At 50.0% G+C, this 24,411-nt stretch overlaps 1 protein-coding gene across 7 annotated transcripts in view; it reads left to right on the top strand.

Annotated features, from left to right (window-relative positions):
* Positions 1–1,003: 1,003 nt before the first annotated feature.
* Positions 1,004–24,411, top strand: part of ABCD4 (ATP binding cassette subfamily D member 4) — a 28,529-nt gene continuing 5,121 nt past the window's right edge. For 2 of the 7 annotated variants that reach the window (XR_009563166.1, XM_060295048.1), the window contains exons 1-17: positions 1,004–1,157; positions 3,537–3,655; positions 3,815–3,942; positions 5,107–5,246; positions 6,502–6,618; positions 6,977–7,102; positions 7,764–7,814; positions 9,368–9,462; positions 9,693–9,814; positions 9,923–10,014; positions 10,229–10,318; positions 11,870–12,078; positions 12,217–12,308; positions 16,625–16,661; positions 17,047–17,096; positions 17,518–17,570; positions 17,891–17,967. Coding sequence is in view for 6 of the 7 variants with exons in the window: in XM_060295048.1 (XP_060151031.1) it covers positions 1,120–1,157; positions 3,537–3,655; positions 3,815–3,942; positions 5,107–5,246; positions 6,502–6,618; positions 6,977–7,102; positions 7,764–7,814; positions 9,368–9,462; positions 9,693–9,814; positions 9,923–10,014; positions 10,229–10,318; positions 11,870–12,078; positions 12,217–12,308; positions 16,625–16,661; positions 17,047–17,096; positions 17,518–17,570; positions 17,891–17,967 (1,636 nt within the window). In the remaining variant the exon portion in view is untranslated. Of the gene's footprint in view, positions 1,158–3,536; positions 3,656–3,814; positions 3,943–5,106; positions 5,247–6,501; positions 6,619–6,976; positions 7,103–7,763; positions 7,815–9,367; positions 9,463–9,692; positions 9,815–9,922; positions 10,015–10,228; positions 10,319–11,869; positions 12,079–12,216; positions 12,309–16,624; positions 16,662–17,046; positions 17,097–17,517; positions 17,571–17,890; positions 17,968–18,615; positions 18,732–18,894; positions 19,875–24,411 lie in introns of those variants that run through there. The other 5 variants (XM_030831710.3, XM_060295047.2, XM_060295049.1 and 2 more) reach the window with 5 other exon arrangements.

The following is a 24,411-nucleotide window of genomic DNA, read 5'->3' as shown; positions in this document are numbered from 1 at the left end:
CAACATCCTACCATACACAGGACAGTCTCTCCACTCGCCAAAGAAAGAATTATCAGGCCCAAAAAGTCAATAGTGCCAAGGTTGAGAAACCCTGCTGTATAGCACTTTGTCATAGCGCTTCATAAAGACAACCAAAACTGTCAACTGGTTGGCCTTCCCAGCTAGGCTGGCAACTCCAAGAAGACAGGTGATACATGTATCTTGTTGAGTGCTTGGAATATAGCTGACACTTAATAAGGATTGAAAGAAGGTGGGAAGGTACATCCAGGTTCAAATTTAGGGCCCTGTGAGATCATGCTGCTTGTGATCAGCCACTTGATAAGCATTTCATTCATTCAACATTTAGTATATTTATTAAGCACTTACTGTGTACTAGCAGTGTTTGATGTTGGGAACACAACAATGAGCAAGACAGAGTCCCTGCTCAATGAAACTTATTCCTATAAAGGAAGACAAACAATAAGCAACGAAACAAGATGATTTCAGACAGTGATAAATATTATGAAGAAAATAAAAGTATAATGCAACAGTGAATGATGGGGCAAGGACAGCATGGTCTAGGTTGGGTGAGCAGCTGCCATTTGAACTAATGATGAGAATGTGCCAGCCACTGAAAGCTCTAGGCTAGGGAGAAGACTGATCCAGGCAAAGACCCTGAGGCCAAAATAGGGTGGCCTGTTCAATGAAGACCAAGGGGAGAGGGCCGGATCACTTGTGCCATGGAAACGTTTGGATTTTATTCTAACTGAAATTGGAAGCCTGACATGTTGTTAAAAGATCACTCTGGCTTCTTTGGGAGAATGTATGAAACATCTATATTCAGAGTTTAAAATACTTCAGTCACATTCTCGGCTACTTCTTGCCAAAGGGGAAACTTCCCATATCCAGGAGGGGGCGCTCTAGGCGCCGGGTCAACAGACTCAGCACTGTGGTTCTTTTCGAGAAGTCGGTCGCTTCCGGGAGCGGCTGCGTCTCCCTGCGCCTTCCTCTCTATCCGCCCGTCTCTGTGGTAGCCGGGTGCCGGGGCCCCTCCCCTCTTCGGCGGCAGCGAGTTCTTCGGACTCTACCCTGAGCGGACCCGGGGGCTACCGGGCTCCGGCGTCGGTCGGATTCCGGGTCATGGCGGTCCGGGGGCCCGCGCCCCGGGCTAGCGCCCGGTGAGTACGGCGGCTGGGGAGGAGGACCGGGCCTCGGGGCGTCCTACTCGGGGCTGTGTGGGGAAGGAGCACCTTCCGCCCTCATAACATACTGTGATTTTTTTTTTAACTTTTTACTCAACATGGTGTTTTTGAGATCATCCATGGTTTAATAATCTAGTTTTCACTTCTGAGTGCTGCATGGTGCTACCTAAGTGCGTTAGACCCCAGTTTACGTATACATTACCCTAGTGACGGACAATTAGATTGCTTCCAGTTTTTAAGTACCACTTGCCTCCTTTGTGGATATGGGTGATCTTTGGAGTATCCATCCCAGGGTAGGATGCTAGGTCACTTAATTCTGCTAAATTTGTTCTCTGGAATGGTCACACCCAACTTCTCAACTGCATTGCTTAAAGGTTCCTGTTTCTTCTTAAGGACCGACACCCCACCCCGCCGCCCAATGTTTGGTATTGTTTGGTTTTCTAATGTTTATCGACCTGATTAGTGTAAGGTGGTGTCCCATTGTGTTAATTTTCGTCTGTTAAGCATTTGGGTTTCCCCTTATTTATATCCTTTTCCCACTTTCTATGGATTTCCTGTCTTCCTGATGCAGTCATTACTTATATGGACTAGATTTTATTACCTTGTTTATTTTCCACTCTGCAAGTAACTTCTCCAAGTCTTTTAATCTGTGGCACTATGTTGAACAAAAATACTTAATTCTAAGTTAAATCTGTTAGTTTTCCTGCATTATAGTTTGTGGTTTGGGGGTCTTATTTGAGAAATACCTTCCATTATATTTTCATTAAGATATTTCTACATTCTATTAACTAAGTAATGTTACTTTTCACATGTAGATTTTTAATCCATTTGGAGTTTTTAAAGTTTATTTTTATACATAGTTTGAGGTAATGACCTAAATTTTCCTCTACCGTCTTCAATTAATGACAAATTAATTAATAATTAAAAATTAGAGAAGCTGTATAGCATAGTTAAGAGCACAGAGCCAGGCTGCCTGTGTTCAAACCCTAAGGCTGCCACTTACCAGGTGGGTGACAAGGCAAGTTACTTAACCTTTTTACCCTCAGTTCCTCATCTTTAGGGTTGTGATTATTAAATGAATTACTACACATAAAATGTGTGGAACAGTACTGGGCACGTAGTGTGGGTTTGGCATATAGTGTGTGTTTAATATGCCCTTTCTTGTGATATGATCTCTATTATGTGCCCACGTAAACATAGGTGAATTTTCTTCTTTTTGGTCTTTCTGTTCCATGGTCTTTTTGTTCCTGTATTCATACCACACTTTGTTATTACTCCAACCCTGTAATATGATATGTCTTAATAACCTGATGGTTTAGGTGGGTTTCTTCCTCCTCCTTTCCTGTTCCTCACAGTTGTCCTGACCTATTCATGGACCTTTATATTTCCATATACAGTTCCTTAAAGAACTCCTGGTTTTGACTGGTATTGCATTGCAGTTACAGACTTCTATTAGAAATGAAGTCTTTCTATTTAAGTCTTCTTTCACATCCTATAATAGAGTTTTCGAGTTTTCCTCCAAAATGTCTTATACATTCTTTTATAAAGTTGATTTCTGGATATTTTATGGTTTTTCTGTGCTTTTCTTCTGTAAATGACATCTTATTTTCTTTATATTTGCTAGTTGGTTATTGTTGGTTATTGATACTTGTGTGTTAACCCTGTATCTAGCAACATTGCTGGACTCCTTTTATTTCTAACGTTTTGTCTATTTAAAAAATAATATTTATTTTGGCTGTGCTGGGTCTTAGTTGAGGCATGCAGGATCTTCATTGCTGTGTGCGGGTTCCTTATTGCAGCGTGCGGGGTCTTTAGTTGCGGCATGCCTGTGGGATCTAGTTCCCCGACCAGGAATTGAACCCAGGCCCCCAGCATTGGGAGCGTGGAGTCTTAGCCACTGGACCACCAGGGAAGTCCCACTAACATTTTGTCTATAGCTTTGCTGTGTTTCCTGTGTAAATGATCACATCATCTGAAAATAATGACAATTTAATCTCTTCTTTCATTCCTTTTACCTCATTTCTTTTATTTTCTTTATTGCTTTAGCCAGGATCTTAAAATCCTTGATGTAGTGGGTTTCCTTGTCTTGTTTGTGACCAAAAAAGAGGATGTGGCTAAAGTTTCTTTATTAATTTAGCTATAGATTTTTAGTAAATAACTTTTCATAGCATTTATCAACTTAAATTCCTTTTTATCCCCTGGTCTGTTTCCCTCCTACCATCTTCAGCATTCGTAAACCGTTCTTTCTGCATGGCCTGCGCCCTGCCCACCAACAGCTGTAGATAAGCTTGGTAACTGCTCTCTAAGGCTCCGTTGTCCTTTTAGGACTCTGCTTCTCCTGCTTCTCTTCTTCAGGCCCAGGTTAGATCTGCAATTCTTCGAGCGGTTCCTGCAGATACAGAAGGTTTTGTTTCCCTCTTGGTCATCACAGAATGCCTTGATGTTCCTGACTCTTTTGTGTGTGGCCCTACTGGGTGAGTGAATGAGCCCAGGCCGGTGGGGGGGAGGACAGCCCTGGTTTGAGGTCCTTTTCCTTCTGTGGGGTGTTGATGAGGCAAGGACTTGAGAGGAAGCCTCCCTCTGTCTTTTCTCACCCCTCATCACTGATTCCTGACTCCTCTCCTTCCCCCCAGAACAACTGGTGATCTACCGGGTTGGCTTGATTCCCAGTCAGTACTTTGGGGTCCTAGGAAACAAAGATTTAAATGGGTTTAAGACCCTGACGTTCCTGGCTGTTGTGCTCATCGTCCTCAACTCCATGGTAAGGTCGTCTGCCTGTGTCTCTCTTCCTCTCCAGCGCCCAGTGGACTTAGCCACCAGGAAGCAGGAACCGAGCTGTGGATGTGTGTTCCCTCCCTCTTCTGGGAACATGGGGTCAAAACTCTAGGCAGGGCATTGATCTTGCTGTTGGCCCACATGGGACCAATTCCCAGAGTGTTACGAGCTCCTAGGCTTGGCCACAGGATTCTGGTTTAATCCAGCATTTGGTGGAAATGATCCTTGTCCCTTCCATTCCCAGAACTCTTGCTTCAGGGAGTTCAGAGCACTTGAAAACCGGGCTCAGCAGCCAGAGCTGCTGCTGTCCTCTGGGGGGGCCGGGGCTGTGCCTGAGCCTGGCACTTGTCACATCTCCCAGCCTTTGCACCTGCTGCTCTCTTGCAAAATGGCCTCCTTCCCCCACCCCTTTTTCACTTGCTTAACACCTGCTCAGTTTTCACGATTCCCTCCGCTGTCACCTCCTTCAAGTCCTCCTCAACTTGGCCTTCATGTTTCCTCCACCAAACTCTGCCCCTTCGACTCCTGATCCTTTGAGTTCAGCTCTGCTCTAACAGTCCTTACACCCATGTGATTGTCTGTGCCCTCACTAGACTGTGAGCTCGTTGTTACTTCCCTCGTGCTTAGTGTACAGGGGCGCCATAAACGGAATGATGAGCGTCAGGGCTCTTTTAGGACTCGAGCCTAATGCTCTCTGTCAGGCTGCACTACCTGTTTTCTCGGGGAAGCCACTTCTCATCACACTTTGGCACTTTTGATGGGTCTTCGGTCAGGAGGCACCTATGGATTCAAACCCTGTGCCAAGTTTTGGGGGACAGAAAAGTAAGAACATAAGTGGAATAGAAGATATTGTTCCCAGTCTCCAGAAGCTCATGTGCTCTGGAGATGTAAGACAATACCCCGCAGAGGAGGCTAGAAGGCCTTGCCTTTGGGAAGCCCTTCAATATTTGGTGCAGTCAGTAAACACATGAGTGAATGAGGAAGGGATGAATCCCATGACCTGACGCTCTAACAGGCTCAAGTGCTGAGTGGACAGCCGAATGGGCTGGGACTGGTCAGCAGAGGCTTTCCGCCAGCCTGAGCTTGGAGCTGAGACTTGGTAGAAAGAGACTTGCATCTCTCCCTTCCCCTTGTCTCCCCCGCTGCACAGCTGAAGAGCTTTGACCAGTTCACCTGCAACCTGCTGTATGTGAGCTGGAGGAAGGACCTCACCGAGCACCTCCACCGCCTCTACTTCCGGGGCCGCGTGTACTACACCCTCAACGTGCTGCGGGATGACATCGATAACCCGTAGGCACCCCCCCTCAGTCCTTGCTACCCTCTGCGTGGTTCGTCCACCTGGGCTGACACAGCCCTGGAGACCCCCTGCGGCAGACCCCATGAGGTCATCCACCATTATCTGCAAATGTTGTTGCCCAGAGCTGAGGGGGAAGGGTGCCCTGCAGAGGACCCTGGAGAGGCTGCAGGGCTGAGGTCAGGGAGCTAAAAGGAAGAGGCCAAGAGCAGCTCCCTTTTGTCCACTTCACATCCTGGGCTTCCAGATAAGGCACCCTCTGAAGACAGTGTCCTTGCTAGAAAAAGCTAGAAGAGCAGCGCTCCAGTTTTCAGCAGTAAAAAACTACTGCTGTCTAGGACTCAGTCTGGGATTCCAGTCACCATTCTATCACCTCTCTTAGGTTCACTAAGCCCCAGGTTCCCCTACAGGTGAGGCAGCTGAAGCCCAGAGAATGCAAGTGACTTGCCAAAGCTCACGTCTCACTGGGAATAGGAGTCGTTGTGGCCTTGGTGGTGGGATGGGACACGTGGGGTCTCTCTTCACCCTCATTCCCTCCCCGCTTCGCACCGTCCCAAGCACTTTGTTGCCTGATGCAACCTCTCCTCAGCTCAAGTGGGGCTTTGCAGCAAAGACTCTTGGGAGGCTGCTGCTGCTTCTTAATCTTCTCTTCTAGGCCTCTTCTCCACATTTTTTTTTTTTCTCTTGGCCGCACCAGGCATGTGGGATCTTAGCTCCCAACCAGGGATCAAACCTGTTCCCCCTGCATTGGGAGAACAGAGTCTTAACCACTGGACCACCAAGGAAGTCCCTAGGCCTCTTCTCTATGGCTCAACCTGTACAAAACTTCCACAGCCAGATAGCGAAATGGGGGCAGGCTCAGGCTCGTGAGAGAGAGGTTGGGAGGAGTGAGGTAAATGATGTAGCTTTCCTGATCATCCGGAAACTCGGACCCTCTACCCTCGGGTTTTTCTTTGGCTCTGCTCAAAGCTGGCTCAGAACCCTTGTGTGCTGGACCTTTCAGTTGCCATTTTTTCTGAGGGGCAGACTGAGGCACCATAGGAAGCAGCTCTTCAGAACCCTGTTCGAAAGTCCTACGGGTCTCGTTGCCTCTAGGAAACGAGCCCTTGTCTGGGTCCACCTTCCCACGGGGTCATTGCTGACAGCACTGAAAGGCAAGGTCAGAATAAGAGGTAGCCTGGAAGTGCCTTAGCTCTCTCAACCCTCAAGCCCAGCTCCCTGGGCCTAGTCACTCTGTGTCATTGGCTCCAGGGACCAGCGCATCAGCCAGGACGTGGAGCGGTTCTGCCGGCAGCTCAGCAGCGTGGCCAGCAAGCTGATCGTCTCCCCCTTCACCCTCATCTACTACACCTATCAGTGCTTCCAGAGGTGAAGGCTCTCTTCCTGCCAGAGCCCTTCCTCCTCCCCTGCCTGGTGGTTCCCCAGAGTCCCTCACTCACACATTGGGCGGGAGTCAGCTCTCCCTGGTCAGGGTCCACGAGACGCTGGTCTTCCCTCCGTCCCACCTGCACCCCAGGAAGTCTTCCTGTCTTGCATGCTTGGGCCCCTGCCCTCCCTGTGGCCCTGTGGTGTGTCAGTGTCAAGGTACCAGATGCCCCCGCACAGGAGCAGAAGCCGCACAGGGCTCTGAGATGGGACAGGGGGCTGCCCAAAAGGGGGCAGGAGTCAGAGCAGAGGCCTGTGGGGATATGTCGCTCCCCACACCCTCCCTCTCTCTGCCTTTCAGCACCGGCTGGCTCGGGCCTGTGAGCATCTTTGGATATTTCATTCTGGGAACCGTGGTGAACAAGATGTTGATGGGTCCCATTGTGGCAAAACTGGTGCAGCAGGAGAAGCTGGAGGGGGATTTCAGGTGTGTCTCCCTTGCTTGAGGTTTCTGGGCCAGGCATAATGGTTAGGGAATGGGATCTGGAGAAAGGCTGCCTAAGTTTAAATCCCAGTTAGGCCAGTCACTAGCCGTATGGTCTTGGGCGGGGTCTTTAACCTCTCTCAATTTCAGTTTTCCCATCTGTAAAATGGGGATGGTGCTGACAGAATCGTAAGAGGATTAATGAGATCATACATGAGAAGCACTGAGAACGGTGACTGGTTGGCCGCCATCATCATCATCATCATCATCATCATCATCACCATCACCATCACCCCTTGGCCTTCTCACATGCTTCTGTTCCAGCCACCCTTCTTCCGGTCAGCCGATGGGTCCAGCCCCTACTCTGTGCTTCTTGGCCTCCTCCTTCAGACCCGGCCCTGGGAAGAAGAGGAGCTGTGGCAGGCCTGCACCTGTCCTCTTTGGAGAGGCAGGGGGCTGCCGTGTCTGCAGGTCTCCTGCCATCCCTCCCGGGCCTGGAATTTCCAGCCTGTGGCAGGCCAGGGAAGGGTCGGGCTGAGGCAGCCACAGTCTTGGAGTGGAGCCAGGCTCCTCTTTGCTTGGAGGTCTTCTTGATCCAGGGCTCTGAAAGGAGACGGGCCAGTCCTGCCCACTGTCAGCACACATTTGCCTTTGGTCTTCCCAGGTTCAAGCACATGCAGATCCGGGTGAATGCTGAGCCTGCTGCTTTTTTCAGGTGAGTCTAGTGGGGATGGTTCCCCTTCTGCCTTGTCAGAGCTGACAGTGGAGATGGTGGAGAAGTAGACAACCCTTCCACCATCACCAAGGCCAGGGGCCAGGCGTCCTCACACTTGGCTGTGACCCTCTCCCCTTATCTCTCACTGTCCTCGTCTGCCTCATCCTTAGGTCCATGGATTTGCTCCTGAAACTGGTTCTTCCTTTTCGTGGCCTAGCATGGGGCCTAAATTTGTTCTAAGAATGAAATGAGTGAATGCTTCATCATCTTACTAATGACTGAGGCATTGCCTCTGCCTCTGCTTTTCTCTCTGTAAAATGGCTTTCTGCCAGTGCCTGACGTCCAAGGCTGATCTTTTGTCTCTGTAGCGTGGGAGGGAATGGAGCCTCTCAGCTCAGAAGACCTGCTCGCCACAGACACTGTCCTAGTGGAGCAAAGTGGTCTCCTGACAGCAGCATTGTGAAACCCCATTCCTTCCCCCGGGGCCAGGGTAGGTCCCTGCACTCTGCCTCCTATGAGTACTCTGGATTCAGTATTTGGATTGACAGTAAGGGCCCAGAGGTTTGTGTTTAAGGAGTAGGAGTTACTCCTTGGATCACCTGGATCTAATAGCCCTGGGACTTTGCTCTTCTGTCCGTCTCTGCTGCAGTTTGTAGCTGCCACCACTTGGGGGCACCAAGGATACCGGGGACCTATGAGTGGGGCAGGTCGTGGGGGCCAGGTAGGGCTGGGCCTGCGCTAGGTTTTTTTTTGGATTCTGCAGTCACTGCTCATGAAGCTTTGGGCCCTGGGGAAAGCAGGTTGATGCTTGGAGCTCCGAGTGTGTTTTCCTGCAGCCTCTCTGTCCTTCATGCAAAATCTGAAACGTTTCCTCTGTCCTCCCCCAACCTTTCTGCCTGGAGAATTTCTGCCCATCCTTGAAGCTCCAAGTCACCTCCTCCTGGGCGCCTTTCCAGACTCCCTTAGGGGTCACGCCTATTTGCTTCCATAGCCCTGAAGACACACGGCTTACGTAACACTTTCCATGTTCCAGCTGAAGAATGCAGCGCGTCTGCCTGCCCCCCTGAACTGGGAGCTCCTCGAGGACAGGGGCTCTTTTGTCCAAAACTGTTTCGCTGGCTACCTAGCACCAAGCCTGCCGCCTAGTGACTGCTGCGTGTATATTTGTTTAATAATAGCAGCTCTTTTTTATTGGGAGCCCCTCATGTGCTTGGCGCTTTACATTCAGAAATTCTCACTCTAGCCTATTACGTAGGTATTATAAGCTCCATTGTATAGGTGAGCAAACTGAGACTCAGAGGCTTAATAACCTGTCAGTGTTACCCGGCTAGTAACTGGCCAGAGCCAGGATTTGAATCGGGTCTGCCCAGTCTAGAGTTCATGGTCTTTCCGCAGACAATACCATGTTGACTGAATGAAGCAATGGCTGGCTGCTGGTGGCCGAAAGGGTCTGAGGGGAAGATCCCTTGGGTGGGCTTGGTCGCTAAAGGGGAGTGTGAGGAGGGGGGCTCAGGCTCTCCAGGCCCCGTGGACATCCCGGCCTTTCTCATCAGAGCTGGGCACGTGGAGCACATGAGGACAGACCGCAGGCTGCAGAGACTCCTTCAGACCCAGAGGGAGCTGATGTCCAAGGAGCTCTGGCTGTACAGTAGGTGCAGGGAGCCCCGGGAGGCAGGAACCACCGTGGTGGGGGGGAGCCTGCTTCCCTCCCCACAACTCCCTCCTCCCTCTCTGCACTGATCAGTTTGCCTTTGCCAGGAGTGACCTCAGGAGAGTGAGGATCCCCAGAATAGCTTGACCATGCTTGGCTTCCCGTTCCCCTCGGAGCGCAGGATTGCTTCCCAGGTCTCTCACCCTAGGTCTTTCTGTCTTCCGCAGTCGGCGTCAACATGTTTGACTATCTGGGCAGCATCCTGAGTTACATCGTGATCTCAATCCCCATTTTCAGCGGCGTCTACAGAGACCTGAGCCCCACAGAGCTCAGCACCCTGGTCAGCAAGGTGAGAATCCCTTCTGGGGACCCCCTCATGCCATCCCCCCTGCCCTTTGGCCCAGCACCCAGGGCCTTGGAGTCAAGGCCCGCGCGCGCTGCCCTCTGTCCTGTCCAGAACGCCTTTGTATGCATGTACCTCATCAGCTGCTTCACCCGGCTCATCGATCTCTCCACCACGCTCTCCGATGTGGCAGGCTACACACACAGGTGAGGCTGCGTCTGGCCCCTCTAGGCACGCCCACAGGTGAGGCTGCGTCTGGCCCCTCTAGGTCCTGAGCAAAGCGTGTACCTCAGGGAGAAGTAGCAGAGTGAAAACAGGAGCAGAAAAGCTCACCATATACTAGTGGGCATGAGAGAGAAAAAGGAGTAACGCCTTCACCTGGGCGCCCAGACCCTCCTCAGGTTTTCACTTCTCGCCCAGGATCGGGGAACTTCAGGAGACCCTGCTGGACATGACCCTGAAGTCACGGGATGGGGAGATCCTGGACGAGAGCGAGTGGGACTTGGCCAGGTGAGCGCTGGGCTGGCGGTGCAGCCTGGTGGTGGAGAATGCAGGCGCTGGAAGCACCCTGGAGCCCAGCCCATTCCCAGCCGGGCAGCAGAGTTAGGCAGAGCAACTGAGCTCTGTCTTATGCCAGGCACGTTGTAAATGTTCACCATCAATGTTGCTGTTCTGGCATCTGTGTTTATTTACACCATCCCCCAGCTGATGGAAACAAAGTACAATCAGCCTGGGCCTGAGTTAACAAAACAAAAATCTGAATTGTATCCCTCCTCTTCCTTTATTCCCTCCTCCTCGCTGAGCCCTGCTGCCAGTCCCCTTCCTTGGGGCATGTCTATTCTTTGTCCCCACTCAGGCCCAGAGGTGTCTTTATTGTATCTTTGCAGGCTCCGTGATGTTTCTGACCTTTCTGTGCATCAAGGATTTGTTCATGTCCTCACTTTTCTTGAGCAAACTACTTAACTGCTCTGTGTCTCAGTTTCTTCGTCTCTATAAAGAAGACGTTAATGGAACCTTCGTCTTAGGGTTGTTGTGGGGATTAGATATCATAGTTCATAGAAAGTGCTTGGACGGAGACCACAGAGTAAACTTTCAAAAATGGAAACAGGCTGAATTTCAGGGTCTACACTCAACTGTCTTCTTAGGAGCTAATGCCTTAACTATTGTCTCTGTTCAGAATTAAAGCTTCATGCAGCTCTGAGCCCAGAGGTGGGGGGGGGGGGCTGGTGGTGCAGGGACTGTGGGGAACGGGAGATGCTTTTCTGCGGGGGAGATGGGCATCCGTGGAGAGCCAGAAACTCCAAAACTGTGTTAGTATTTCCACTCCCATTCTTACATCAGTCACACGGTGATGCCCTGAAAATGCATGTAATGCCACAAACATTAGAATTGGACAGATGCAGCTCTGTGCCCCTGAGCAGGTTACTCAGCCACCTGACTCAGTTTCCTCATCTGCCCAGTGGGGATAATAGCTGTGGTTCATGGCTGATAAGACTGATTAAGATCTGTCATGGGCAGGACTTTGCCCAGCCTGCCGCAGAGCAGGTGCCCAGTCCATCTCTATCAGTTTGCTAGGGCTGCCATGACAGAGTACCAAAAACTGGGCGGCTTAAAGAGCAGAAGTTTATTTTGTCATAGTTCTACAGGTTAGAAGTCCAAGATCAAGGTGTCAGCAGGGTTGATTTCTCCTGAGGCCTTGCTCCTTGGCTTGCAGATGGCCGCTTTCTCACAGTGTCGTTACGTGGCCTTTTCTCTATGCGTGTGCACCCCTGGTGTCTCTCCCTCTTCTTAAAAGGACACCAGTCATACTGGATTGGGACCCTACCCTAAAGGCCTCGTTTTAATGTAATCACCTCTTTAAAGACCCTGTCTCCAAATGCAGTTACCTTCTGAGGTACTAGGCGTTGGGACTTCAGTATGTGATTTTTGAGGCCACAGTTCAGCCCATGGCAACCCTCCAGTCCAGAGGTGATGCCCCCAAGGAGAAAGAACTACCCCCCTGCCCCCAGCACTACTGACACCGCTTATCTTCCCAACATCTCTTCGCTTCTTGCACCCTAGGACTCCAGGATGGCCAGCAACAGAGCGAACAGATACAGCTTTTCTTCTTGAGCGGGTCTGCATCTCCGCCCCCTCCTCTAACAAACCCTTAATCAAGGATCTGAGCCTGAAGATCTCTGAGGGGCAGAGCTTGCTTATCACAGGCAACACGGGCACCGGCAAGACCTCCTTGCTCCGGGTTCTGGGTGGCCTCTGGGCGAGCACAGGGGGTGAGAGCCAGCCTTCCCTGCTCTGAGCCAGCCTTGGCCTGAGGGGGGGTATGTGTGTGAGAATCAAGCCTCTTGTTGGGAAATCAGAGTGAGGGGCAATTACCTTTCTGGGAGATCTTAAAATGGTGCTTTCTGTAGGCTCAGTGCAGATGCTGATGGACTTTGGACCCCACGGGGTGCTGTTCCTGCCACAAAAGCCATTCTTCACTGACGGGACCCTTCGGGAGCAGGTTAGCCGGGGCCCACTCCTCCCACCCCTTCCCCCCAACCTGGACCCTGGTGGTGGGACAGGTCTCAGCCCTGGAGAGCTATGGGACAGCAGGTGGGGTATAAAATGAACCAAGCCCAGGAACTCCCTGGCTCTAAGGACTTTTTTTTATTTTTATTTTTTTTTTTTATTTTTTTTTTAAAGAGCTTTATCATTTATAAGTTTTATTATTTTCCAAATCTTATTCAATAACAAGTACTACTTTTCAAATCAGAAAAAAAATTAGTAAGCATGAGGAAACCAACCACCTGATGACAAACTTAAATAGTCACTAATTTCACCAATAGATTTGGGTAATTTCAAATTTCCTTGCTAACACAAATTTTGGAATAAGTCACCTTATGTGTATTACTGAATATGTTCATAACAACCAGAGCCAGAAGTGGGATTTGTCATTTGTTAAATTCAGGCAGCTCACCAAGCAGCCCAGACTTAAACATGAGAACAAATGAATTGCTCACCATAGCTTTGTACTCACATCTCAAATGACTGACTACCTTAGGTACATCTTACCTTCTTTCCACATCCACTTTAGCCATTGAATCTCTCCCTGAGATTAAGAAAAGATTTATGATGAAAAAGATAGCTCTTACCATCGGGAAACTCTTCCTCCCCTAGAAATGCCAACCCTTTGCTCCTTGCAAAGATATGCTCTGTACCAGCATTTTATTTTGGACCCCACCTTATCCTAAAACAATGGAGCATCTTGGCTGAGCAGCCCACAGAGGATTCCATCTGCTGCTGGCCAGACAGAAGCTGGGGATTAGGAGTAAACACTGGGAGCCCCAAGCGGATCAGCCAGTGTGTCCCTGCCCCTCCCCTAAGCTTTATGCTTCCTCCCGTGGAGCCTTCTGTACCTCCCAAAGCCCTCAATGAATGGGCTAGAAAAAGGTTCTTTTCTTCCCTTGGCACTTTACTGCCAGGCATGTTTCCCTGCTAGCATGGGCTACTCCATTAAGCCTCCTGCCTGTCAAAATTTCTAGACTCAAAGTAGGCACCAGGCTGTATATCTTCATTGCCTCAAACTCCAGAGGACATGTCAAGCCCTCCAAGTCCAATCCACTCCATCAGTACCACAGGGGAGTGGAATGTCTGCTGGTACAAAATGCCCCACATCCCCTCCTTGCAAGCATCCCCAGTCTCCACAAGGGAGTCTCTCAGGGTCCCTTCACTTGACTTCATGGGGAGCAAAAAGTCTTTCACCTCAAGCAAGTACATCCTACAGGCCAAGATTCCAAAGATTATGCCTTCCTTTCTATCTCTATAATTATATAGACCTGGGGGCTTAGAGTTGAGGGTTCCACGACCAGTTTTGTTATTGTAGGTCTTTTCCTTCTTTTGTGTTTCTTGCCTAGAGAAGTTCCTTTAGCAGTTGTTGTAGAGCTGGTTTGGTGGTGCTGAACTCTCTCAGCTTTTGCTTGTCTGTAAAGGTTTTAATTTCTCCATCAAATCTGAATGAGATCCTTGCTGGGTAGAGTAATCTTGGTTGCAGGTTTTTCTCCTTCAACACTTTCAATATGTCCTGCCACTCCCTTCTGGCTTGCAGAGTTTCTGCTGAAAGATCAGCTGTTAACCTTATGGGGATTCCCTTGTGTGTTATTTGTTGTTTTTCCCTTGCTGCTTTTAATATGTTTTCTTTGTATTTAATTTTTGACAGTTTGATTAATATGTGTCTTGGCGTATTTCTCCTTGGATTTATCCTGTATGGGACTCTCTGTGCTTCCTGGACTTGATTAACTATTTCCTTTCCCATATTAGGGAAGTTTTCAACTATAATCTCTTCAAATATTTTCTCAGTCCCTTTCTTTTTCTCTTCTTCTTCTGGAACCCCTATAATTCGAATGTTGGTACGTTTAATGTTGTCCCAGAGGTCTCTGAGACTGTCCTCAGTTCTTTTCATTCTTTTTTCTTTATTCTGCTCTGCAGTAGTTATTTCCACTATTTTATCTTCCAGGTCACTTATCCATTCTTCTGCCTCAGTTATTCTGCTATTGATCCCATCTAGAGTACTTTTAATTTCATTTATTGTGTTGTTCATCGTTGCTTGTTTCATCTTTAGTTCTTCTAGGTCCTTGTTAACTGATTCTTGCATTTTGTCCATTCTATTGTCCATTCTATCTCCAAGATTTCGGATCAACCTTACTATCATTATTCTGAATTCTTTTTCAGGTAGACTGCCTATTTCCTCTTCATTTGTTAGGTCTGATGGGTTTTTATCTTGCTCCTTCATCTGCGGTGTGTTTTTCTGTCTTTTCATTTTGCTTATCTTACTGTGTTTGGGGTCTCCTTTTTTGCAGGCTGAAGGTTCGTAGTTCCTGTTGTTTTTTGTGTCTGTCCCCAGTGGCTAAGGTTGGTTCAGTGGGTTGTGTAGGCTTCCTGGTGGAGGGTACTAGTGCCTGTGTTCTGGTGGATGAGGCTAGATCTTGTCTTTCTGGTGGGCAGGTCCACGTCTGGTGGTGTGTTTTGGGGTGTCTGTAGACTTATTATGATTTTGGGCCGCCTCTCTGCTAATGGGTGGGGTTGTGTTCCTGTGTTGCTAGTTGTTTGGCATAGGATGTCCAGCACTGTAGCTTGCTGGTCGTTGAGTGAAGCTGGGTGCTGGCGTTGAGATGGAGATCTCTCGGAAATTTTTGCTGTTTGATATTATGTGCAGCTGGGAGGTCTCTTGTGGATCAGTGTCCTGAAATTGGCTCTCCCACCTCAGAGGCACAGCACTGACTCCTGGCTGCAGCACCAAGAGCCTTTCATCCACAGGGCTCCTTAATTTGGGATGATTGGTTGTCTATTCAGGTATTCCACAGATGCAGGTACATCAAGTTGATTGTGGAGCTTTAATCCGCTGCTTCTGAGGCTGCTGGGAGAGATTTCCCTTTCTCTTCTTTGTTCTCACAGCTCCCAGGGGCTCAGCTTTGGATTTAGCCCCGCCTGTGCGTGTAGGTCGCCGGAGGGCGTCTGTTCTTCGCTCAGACAGGACGGGGTTAAAGGAGCCGCTGATTCGGAGGCTCTGGCTCACTCAGGCCCGGGGGTAGGGCGGGGCACGGAGTGTGGGGCGGGCCTGCGGCGGCAGAGGCCGGCGAGACTTTGCAGCCTGAGGCGCACCTGTGCGTTCTCCCGGGGGAGTTGTCCCTGGATCCTGGGACCCTGGCAGTGGCGGGCTGCACAGGCTCCCCGGAAGGGCGTGTGGCTAGTGACCTGTGTTCGCACACAGGCCTCCCGGTGGCGGCAGCAGCGGCCCTAGCGTCTCATGTCTGTCTCTGGGCTCCGCACTTTTAGCCGCGGCTCGCGCCCGTCCCTGGAGCTCTCTCAAGCAGCGTTCTTAATCCCCTCTCCTCGCGCACCAGGAAACAAAGAGGGACGTAAAAGTCTCTTGCCTCTTCGGCAGTTCCAGACTTCTCCCCGGACTCTCTCCCGGCCAGCCGCGGTGCACTAACGCCCTGCAGGCTGTGTTCACGCCGCCAACCTCAGTCCTCTCCCGGCGCTCCGACAAAAGCCGGAGCCTCAGCTCCCAGTCCCGCCCGCCCCGGCGGGCGAGCAGACAAGCCTCTCGGCTGGTGAGTGCCGGTCGGCCCGATCCTCTGCGCTGGAATCTGTCCGCTTTGCCCTCCGCACTCCTGTTGCTGTGCTCTCCTCCGCGGCTCCCAAGCTCCCCCACTCCGCCTCCCGAAGTCTCCACCCGCGAAGGGGCTTCCTAGTGTGTGGACACTTTTCCTCCTTCACAGCTCTCTCCCGCTGGTGCAGGACCCGTCCCTATCCTTTTGTCTCTGTTTAGTTTTTTCTTTTGCCCTACCCAGGTACGTGGGGAGTTTCTTGCCTTTTGGGAGGTCTGAGGTCTTCTGCCAGCGTTCAGTAGGTGTTCTGTAGGAGTTGTTCCACGCGTAGATGTATTTCTGGTGTATCTGTGGGGAGGAACGTGATCTCCGCGTCTTACTCTTCCGCCATCTTCCCGGACCAGTTCTCTAAGGGCTTTTTATTCACTTCTATGGATTAGGCCATGTACTCAGAGCAACTTCTGGGAGCAGGTTAACCTGTGGAGGCCGTAAGCCAAATATCACATGTGTTTGTTGAACACCAGCTTGGATTCTGGGGGCCCTGCCCTGCTGTATGCCAGCCCCGCCTCTCCCACCGGACCCTCAGCCAGGACGCTCCTTGCTCTCCTCGGGTGGAGAGGAGCCTGGCCTCTGGCAGCTCCTGGGGCTGTTTCTGAGGGAGGATAGCTGTGTGCAGCCCCACCTCTCCTTGACCCTTGCCCTAGGCCCATGTGGTTTCTTCTTTTATCAGGTGATATATCCCTTGAAGGAGATCTACCCGGACTCAGGTGAGCTGAGCCTCTTGAGGACGCAACCTCCCATCCCACCGTCTCTTCTCTGTCTGACTGTGGCCTCACCTGTACCTTTTGGAAGAGGCCCCAGCCAGGCTGCTGGTTTCAGGTGGGGTCCCCTCCACCTCCTCCTTTGACTGTTTACTATTTGGGGGTCTGTACCCTGACCTCATCTTGTTCTGTCTCCCCCTCCGGAGGAGAGACACCACTGAAGGAAAGGAAGGGATTACTTCCTTCACTGGGTCCTTCCCGTGTTTATTAAGTGCTGTAACCTGTCGCTTCAGAGCCTTGGCCCACATTCTGGGGCCCCTGGCCATGATGTGCCCCATCTATTCTGGCTACACAGAGGAGCTGACTTCTTGAAGCCTTCTGTGTTTTGCAGGTTCTGCTGATGATGAGAGGATCATGAGGTTCCTGGAGTTGGCAGGCCTGGTGAGTGAGGGCAGGGACCCTGAGGTCCAAGCCCACCTGGTGGCACTGACCACAGGTGCAGGCCCAGCGGAGTTGGCCCTACTGTCCCTGCCCCAGGACTGGAAGTCTGAGCCTTGGGCAGGGTGATGGGTGTATAAATCGGCAGTGGGAGCTGTTGGCCAGGTACAGGCAACAAGCAGCGTCCACTCTCTAGCAAATTTTAAAACAATAATAAGACTACATCAGCCTGCTTTTTCTGGTCACCACATTCCAGCAAGTCTCAACAGTGTGGCTGACGGACTGCTCCCCCAGCCCCACTGTGGTACGCGACCAGGGGTAGCTGTGTCTCGGGTGTGTGTGGTGGGACTGAGGAGGTCCTCAGGATAGCAGGAAGCAGGGATGGGCCCTTTTACGGACATCGTTTTCTCTGGGTGTGTTACAGTCCAGCTTGGTGGCAAGGACAGAGGGTCTGGACCAGCAGGTCGATTGGAACTGGTAAGAAGGAGGTTGGGGTGCTCCAGAGCCAGCTCCCCCAAAGACAGTGGGTCCCAGAGGCCTGGGCAAGGGATGAAGTGACTTCTGACCCCAAATTCTAGGGGTTTGCTGGGCTGCTGGGGACCTGGTTCATGTCCGTGGTACAGAATTTTGGCCTTGCCTTGTGTAGGCAGCGGGGCTGTGGTGGAAAGGGGGTGACATCCATCCGTCCTGGGGCAGCCTGTCTGCGCTGGGAGCCTCTTCCTGCCCAGACCATTCTGTGCAAAAGCCAAGCTACAGCCTCCTTCCTCCAGTGGGCCTCTCTCGTTCCCCTTTCTCAGGTATGATGTTCTGTCCCCAGGAGAGATGCAGAGGCTCTCCTTTGCCCGGCTCTTCTACCTGCAGCCGAAGTATGCAGGTGAGGTTCGCCCTGTAGGTACACATGCTAGCCAGGCAACGTTTGCGCTCACAGGTATAGCAGTGTGTGTTCGTGTGCACCTGGAGAGGCATTGGTATGGGTAGGAGAGCACACCTGTGCCTGGCCAGGTATCTCTGTCCCTGCAGGAGAGGATGGCAGGGCTCTGCCCATGAGGTAGCAGTGCTTGGCATCCTCAGGTATATGTTGAACTGCCAGTTCTTAACCTCTGTGCCAGTGCGGCAGCTGGAGCCAGCCTTGAGAGGGCTTCTCATGTTATGGCCGTCAGGCTCTGCCATCAGTGAATGGGCATCCCTCTGCTGTGCCTGGCAGAGGTGTGAACTTTTCTAAGGACTGACATCCTTGGGGGAACTAGGATTCCCTGGATTGAGTGGTCCTAGGCAGTGGCTGGTGGATTAGGGATAGGGTAGGAAGCTGAGGGATTTTGTCCTGCAGCTGACAGAAGGCTTCCCAGATGGAGCCTAGCCCTCTGCTCCTCTGGCCCACGCTCTCCCTAAGGCAGGGCCCCTGTAAGCCAGAACAGCTTTCAGCCTCCCACCAGGTCCCAGCGAAGGTGGGTGTGGGTTGGAGGAGCAGCAGAGGTGGGTCTGGGGCAGGACTTCATCTCTTCCCACTGAGTTCTGTCCTCAGTGCTTGATGAAGCCACCAGTGCCCTGACCGAGGAGGTGGAGAGCGAGCTCTACCGCATCGGCCAGCAGCTGGGCATGACGTTCGTCAGCGTGGGCCATCGGCGCAGCCTTGAGAAGGTACCTGTGCCCGCAGGATGGCCTGAGGAGGAGAAAGAATGCCAAGGCTGGGCCTGGCCGGGGCCAGAGCCCCCTCAAAATGGAGAGTGGGGATGGCAGAGAGGGCAGGGAATCTGTCACAGCCGGGGCAGCCTGATCTCCGCGTGGTGGTGGTCTCTTGTAGTTTCACTCCTTGGTTCTGAAACTCTGTGGAGAAGGAAGGTGGGAGCTGACCAGAATCAAAGTGGAATGAAGCCAAGGCTGGCCACCGGCAGGAGAGCCAAGCCCAGGAGGTCGAGTCCCCAGGAGAGACCAGGAAGGCTGATGGGGCAAGGAAGGAGCTCCAGGTTTGCCTCACAGGTCCCATGTGGGTAGCACCAGCAGCAGTGGACTCAGCCCACGTGTGGCCCTCCGCAGGACCCTCATCCTGCCAGGGTGCCTCCTGCTGCCTCAGCCAGAGCTTCGTACACTTGACGTGCTGATTACTTCATATGTGACCTCAGATCGTGTTTTCTAAAGAAAACCTGAAAGTGTGGGATCTATAAGAAATGCAGGGTCAAAATGGAGAGTGTATCGGACTTGGAGTCAAGAGATCCAGGAATCTTTTAGAATACATCAATTTTGCAACAGTAGATTTTTAACTTTAATCAACTATTTAAATTTTATAACTTTTTTTAAAAGAAAAGATAAACATGTTTTTAAACTTGCAGCTTTCCCCTTTTTTCTTTCTTCTTCATCATAAGATGATCTTTTTTTTTTTTTTTTTTTTTTGGCCACACCATGCGGGATGCGGGATCCATGCAGGATGTGAGATCTTAGTTCCCCAACCAGGGATCAAACCCGTGCCCCCTGCAGTGAAAGCATGGAGTCTTAACCACTGGACTGCCAAGGAAGTCCCTAAGATAATCTTCTTAATTGACTCTCCGGGCTTGTCTTTGAGAGCCTGGGGGGGTGGGAGCAGCACTCTCCACTGTGTTGGAACCTTCTGCCCGTAGGTTCTTCACTTCACTGGCATCTCCCACTTACCCATTGCCAGTTGTCCCTCAGCCACTAACCTCGAGGGCCCTTCAGCTTTTCTTAACCCAGATGAAAATAAATCCCGTAATATTTTTAAGTTAATTCATTACTTAAATGCATTTTTTAAAATATAAATTTATTAATTTATTTATTTTTGGCTGCGTTGGGTCTTCATTGCTGTGCGCGAGCTTTCTCTAGTTGTGGTGAGCCGGGGCTACTCTTCGTTGTGGTGCGCAGGCGTCTCACTGTAGTGGCTTCTCTTGTTGCGGAGCATGGGCTCTAGGTACGCGGGCTTCAGTAGTTGTGGCTCACGGGTTTAGTGCTCCGTTGTATGTGGGATCTTCCCTGGACCAGGGCTCGAGCCCATGTCCCCTGCATTGGCAGGCAGATTCTTAACCACTGCGTCAGCAGAGAAACCCCCTAAATGCATTTTTAAAGGAAAGTTTACACTTGATATAAATAGAAAGTAACTGTAAAAATTAATACAAATAATGTTATGAAATGGCAGCTGTGTACTGCACCTGCAAAGACTCTACACCTGAGGCTGGCTCTCTGTACAAAGGGAGGTTAGGGGTGTTACAGAGGAGTTAGACATACTAGCACCCAACTGAGAATCTTCTTAATAGATTTGGGGAAATGGAATGGGAACCGCAAGGGAAGTGATTTTCTCTAAGACGAGGTTCTTTAATGTCTCTTGATACCACTGAAAATGATCCTAGATGCGGGGTGGAGCTCCAGACTTGGGGAGATGTTGCCCTGGATAACATGTCTAACCCCCTCCCTCCATGGTGTGGCTGGCATGGAGGCCTCAAGCCTATTCTCAGCTCTGCCCCATACGGTTGCTAAAGCAGTGTGTCCAGGTGCCGAGCTGAGAGAACTCTGGGGTGGGCACCTGACCAGGTCTGATGGTGTGTCCAGTCTCCGGTGAAGCCTCCTTAGGGACCTACAGGATGTCAGCATCGGGAAGCCTCGTGGCAGCCCTTCTCATGGGGCTGAAAGGGACCGTCAAGGTCGGCATCTGCTTCACGAGCCTTCCCATACTTGAATCTCCCAACCATATCCTGCCAGGTGCTCTTCTGGCCTCTGTTCAGACACCTCTAGCATTGGGGGCCATCCATCCTCAGACCCCTCTGAGGAAAGCTCTTCCTTAGGCCAAGGGGAAACGTATCTCCCTCAGGATCCCCCTGACTCCCACCCCTTGGGCATGTTTTAAATTGTGGGGTTCGGGTATGGAAAGACTCCCTCTCTGGCTTAATTTCTGTACTTTCATCAATATAGCTGAAGCTCCCCTCGGCCTTTTTGGTGATAGCATTGCCTCACTGACTTGCTTCAGACTCACAAGCTCCTTCAACTCCTAAGCCTTTTTCACAAGTGCTGCTGCTGCAGATTATTATAGAGACCAAGTTTGTTCCTAACTCAGAGTCTTTGCACTTGCCATTTCCTCTGCCTCAGACATGTTCCCAGTGCTGTTTCTGTTCTTAATACTCAAATACTCAGTGTCCTCCCTTGCAGAAACTCTGCCAAGAGAAGGCTGTTCTTAGAGGCAGACTGTACCCTTATCCATCATTCATCTCAGAGATGGTGGCTACTCGAGAGTTTTAGGTGAATCGATACAAACCTGCATGAGGAGAAGTCAGGTTATGTGTCCTCAGTGGATGACAAGGACCAAAATGTTCATTTTAAGTGTTTTAAAATGAGCGAGGCAAATAATTTCCCAAACTTAAGTCTTGTTCTGCCACCCAGGAATCTACACAGACCCACGTGGATGATACATAGAAATGTTGTCCTTATATCCCTCTCATCACTCTTCTGAGGAGTCCTGGAGCCATGGGACAAGGCAGAAAAGCAACCTTTTGTTATCTCCATCAAGTGTCCGCTTACCTACCATATCAACTTGTGTACCACCCCAGTCATTCTGGGGTGGAGAATAACTAGTCTCTGTTCTGCCACAGCCCACAGGGAGCTGTGCTCTGTGTTCTGCATCCAGGACAGTCTCCCAGGAAGCCAAAGAAGAGCAATGCCAGCTGCCCTCTGTAATGACTGCCTTTCCAGAAACATTGTCTTGTTGGTGCTATTTCCTTCTGACATCCTGTCTAGGTGTCAGAATGATGGGTGGCCCTGGGCTAAACCCTGGGCCAGGAAGGAACCCCTGGAGGCACAGGGAGTTGTCAGGAGAACTGGTGCCTGGAGAACAAGCCAGCTGAAAGGGAGCCCTGGACTGGGGAGCTGCAGAGACTGTCCTACCAGGAAGTAGGGTAAAGTGTGGACAGGCATCAGGCAGGGGACATGTGCTGGGGAACACTGTCCTCAAGCCTCTGGCAGGGTGAGGCTGGATAACTGGCCAGTGGATTTGCCCATCTGTAAGTAGTTAAGGGTTCTGAGGGTCAGATGCCTCTGGGGAAGGTTTCCCTGGGAAAATCCAAAGACAGGGCAGAGACTTACCTAACATGCTATCAGACCCTGACCCCAGGCCCAGAACTGCCAGCCCACGAGGGAGTGAAGGGGGAAACAAAGGCAAGTCTCAGTCTTGAACTGGCGGAGAGATTTGTACAGAGCTTGCATGCTTAAGGGAAGCCCAGCTCCTGCCACATTCTCTTAAGAACCCTGCAAGGAAGATGCTTCCTTTTCTTTCCTTTTTACCCCACTTGAAGAGTCTGAGCTCCAGGACCTGAAATGACTTGCTTAGGAATCTCAAGTTCAAAACAGAACTCCTCAGCCTCTGAACCGTCCCTACCTGCTGCATTCATCTTGCCCATCTCAGGGAATGACACTTCCACTGTCCACCCTGAGCTCAGGCTAGAGACCTGAGACCCTCCAGACCTCCTTCCCCATATCCAATCCATCACTACATCCCATGGGTTCTGCTTCCAAAATATATCTGAAGCCCACCTCTGCCCTCCCCCGAGGCCACCACCAAGTCCACCCAGACAACTGTGGCAGCCTTGTCCCTGGTCTCCCTGCTGCTTCTCCCAACCCCCCACATCCTCCACAAAGCAGCCTGAAGGACCTTAAAAATGCAAATTAGCTGTGCCCTGCATTAAAGTCCAAAATACTGGGCCTGCAAGGCTGCACTCCCATCCCTCTCCTCGAGCCCATTGGCCTCTGTCATCAGAGATGGGCCAAGCTGGTCCAGCTGAGAGCCTTGTTCCCATGCATTCCTGGAAGTGCACAAACTACCAAGACTGACTCAAGGAGAAACAAAATCTGAATGGTTCTATAACAGTGATTGAATCAGTAATCAAAAACCTCCCAGCCAATAATCCTCCCTCCCTCCCCAATAATCTGAGGGCCAGGTGGCTTCACTAGTGAATTCTACCAAACATTTAAAGAATGTTTCATATCAATCCTTCTCAAAATATTCCAGAAAATAGAAGCAGAGGGAACACTTCCTAACTCATTCTATTAGGTCATCATTGCCCTGCACCAAAGCCATATAAAGACATCACAAGAAAACTGAAGACAAATACCCTTTATGAATATAGATGTAAATATTCTCAACAAAATACTAGTGGACAAAATCCAGCAGTATATTGAAAGCATTATACATCATGATCAAGTGAGATTTAGCCCAGGAATGCAAGGGTAGTTCATATGAAAATCAACATAAAACACCACAGTAGAATGAAGGGGAGAAGCCACATGATCACCTCTATTGGTGCAGAAAAAGTATTTGATAAAATCCAACCCCCTTTTATGATAAAAGCACTCAATAAACAGGCTAGAAGGAAAGGGAATTTTCTAAAAAGAAATTTTCTAAAAAGACATATAAAAAATCCTACATCATACTCGGTAAAAGACTGAAAGCTTTCCCACTAAGATCAGGAACAAGACAAGGATGACTGCTTTTACAAATTTTATTCAACATTGTACTGGAGGTTCTGGCCAGAGCAGTTAGTCAAGAAAAAGAAAAGGCATCAAAATTGGAAAGGAGGAAATAAAACTATTTGCAGAAGACATGATCATATATCTAGAAAATCCTAAAGAAAAAAGACAAAAAACACAAAGTATAACAAAGTCAACAAAGGTGCAGGATACATGCAAAAATCAATTGTATTTCTATATACTAGCAATAGACAAAGCAAAAGGGAATTAAGAAAACAATTCTATCAATATTTACAATAACATCAGAAAGAATAAAATTCACCCAGGCAGTGCAAGACTTATACTCTGAAAATACAAAACATTGCTGAAAGAAATTAAAGACCTAAATAAATAGACATCCCATGTTCATGGATTGGAAAACTTTATTTTAGATATTTTGCAGACTTCTTTATTTATGTATTTATTTTTTTAATATTTTATTTATTTATTTGGCTATGTCCGTGTGCAGGTTTCTCTCTAGTTGTGGTGTGCAGGGTTTTTTTCTTTTTTTCTCTCCAGTTGTGGTGCTTGGGCTCCAGAGCGCATGGGCTGTGTAGTTTACAGCACGCGGGTTCTCTTATTGAGGTGCGTGAGCTCAGTAGTTGTGGCGTGTGGGCTTAGTTGCCCCACGGCATGTGGGGTCTTAGTCTTAGTTCCCCAGACCACAGATCGAACCCACGTCCCCTGCATTGGAAAGCAGATTCTTTACCACTGGACCACCAGGGAAGTCACTGGAAGACTTAATGTTGATAAAATGGCAGTATTTCCTAACGAAATACTGGTTCACAGATTAAATGTAACCCCTATCAAAATTCCAATGGCT

This window comes from Globicephala melas, chromosome 2 (genome assembly GCF_963455315.2).
Source record: "Globicephala melas chromosome 2, mGloMel1.2, whole genome shotgun sequence".
Taxonomy (NCBI): domain Eukaryota; kingdom Metazoa; phylum Chordata; class Mammalia; order Artiodactyla; family Delphinidae; genus Globicephala; species Globicephala melas.
Note: the sequence above shows the minus strand (reverse complement) of the source record. Positions and strands in the feature narration are given on the sequence as shown.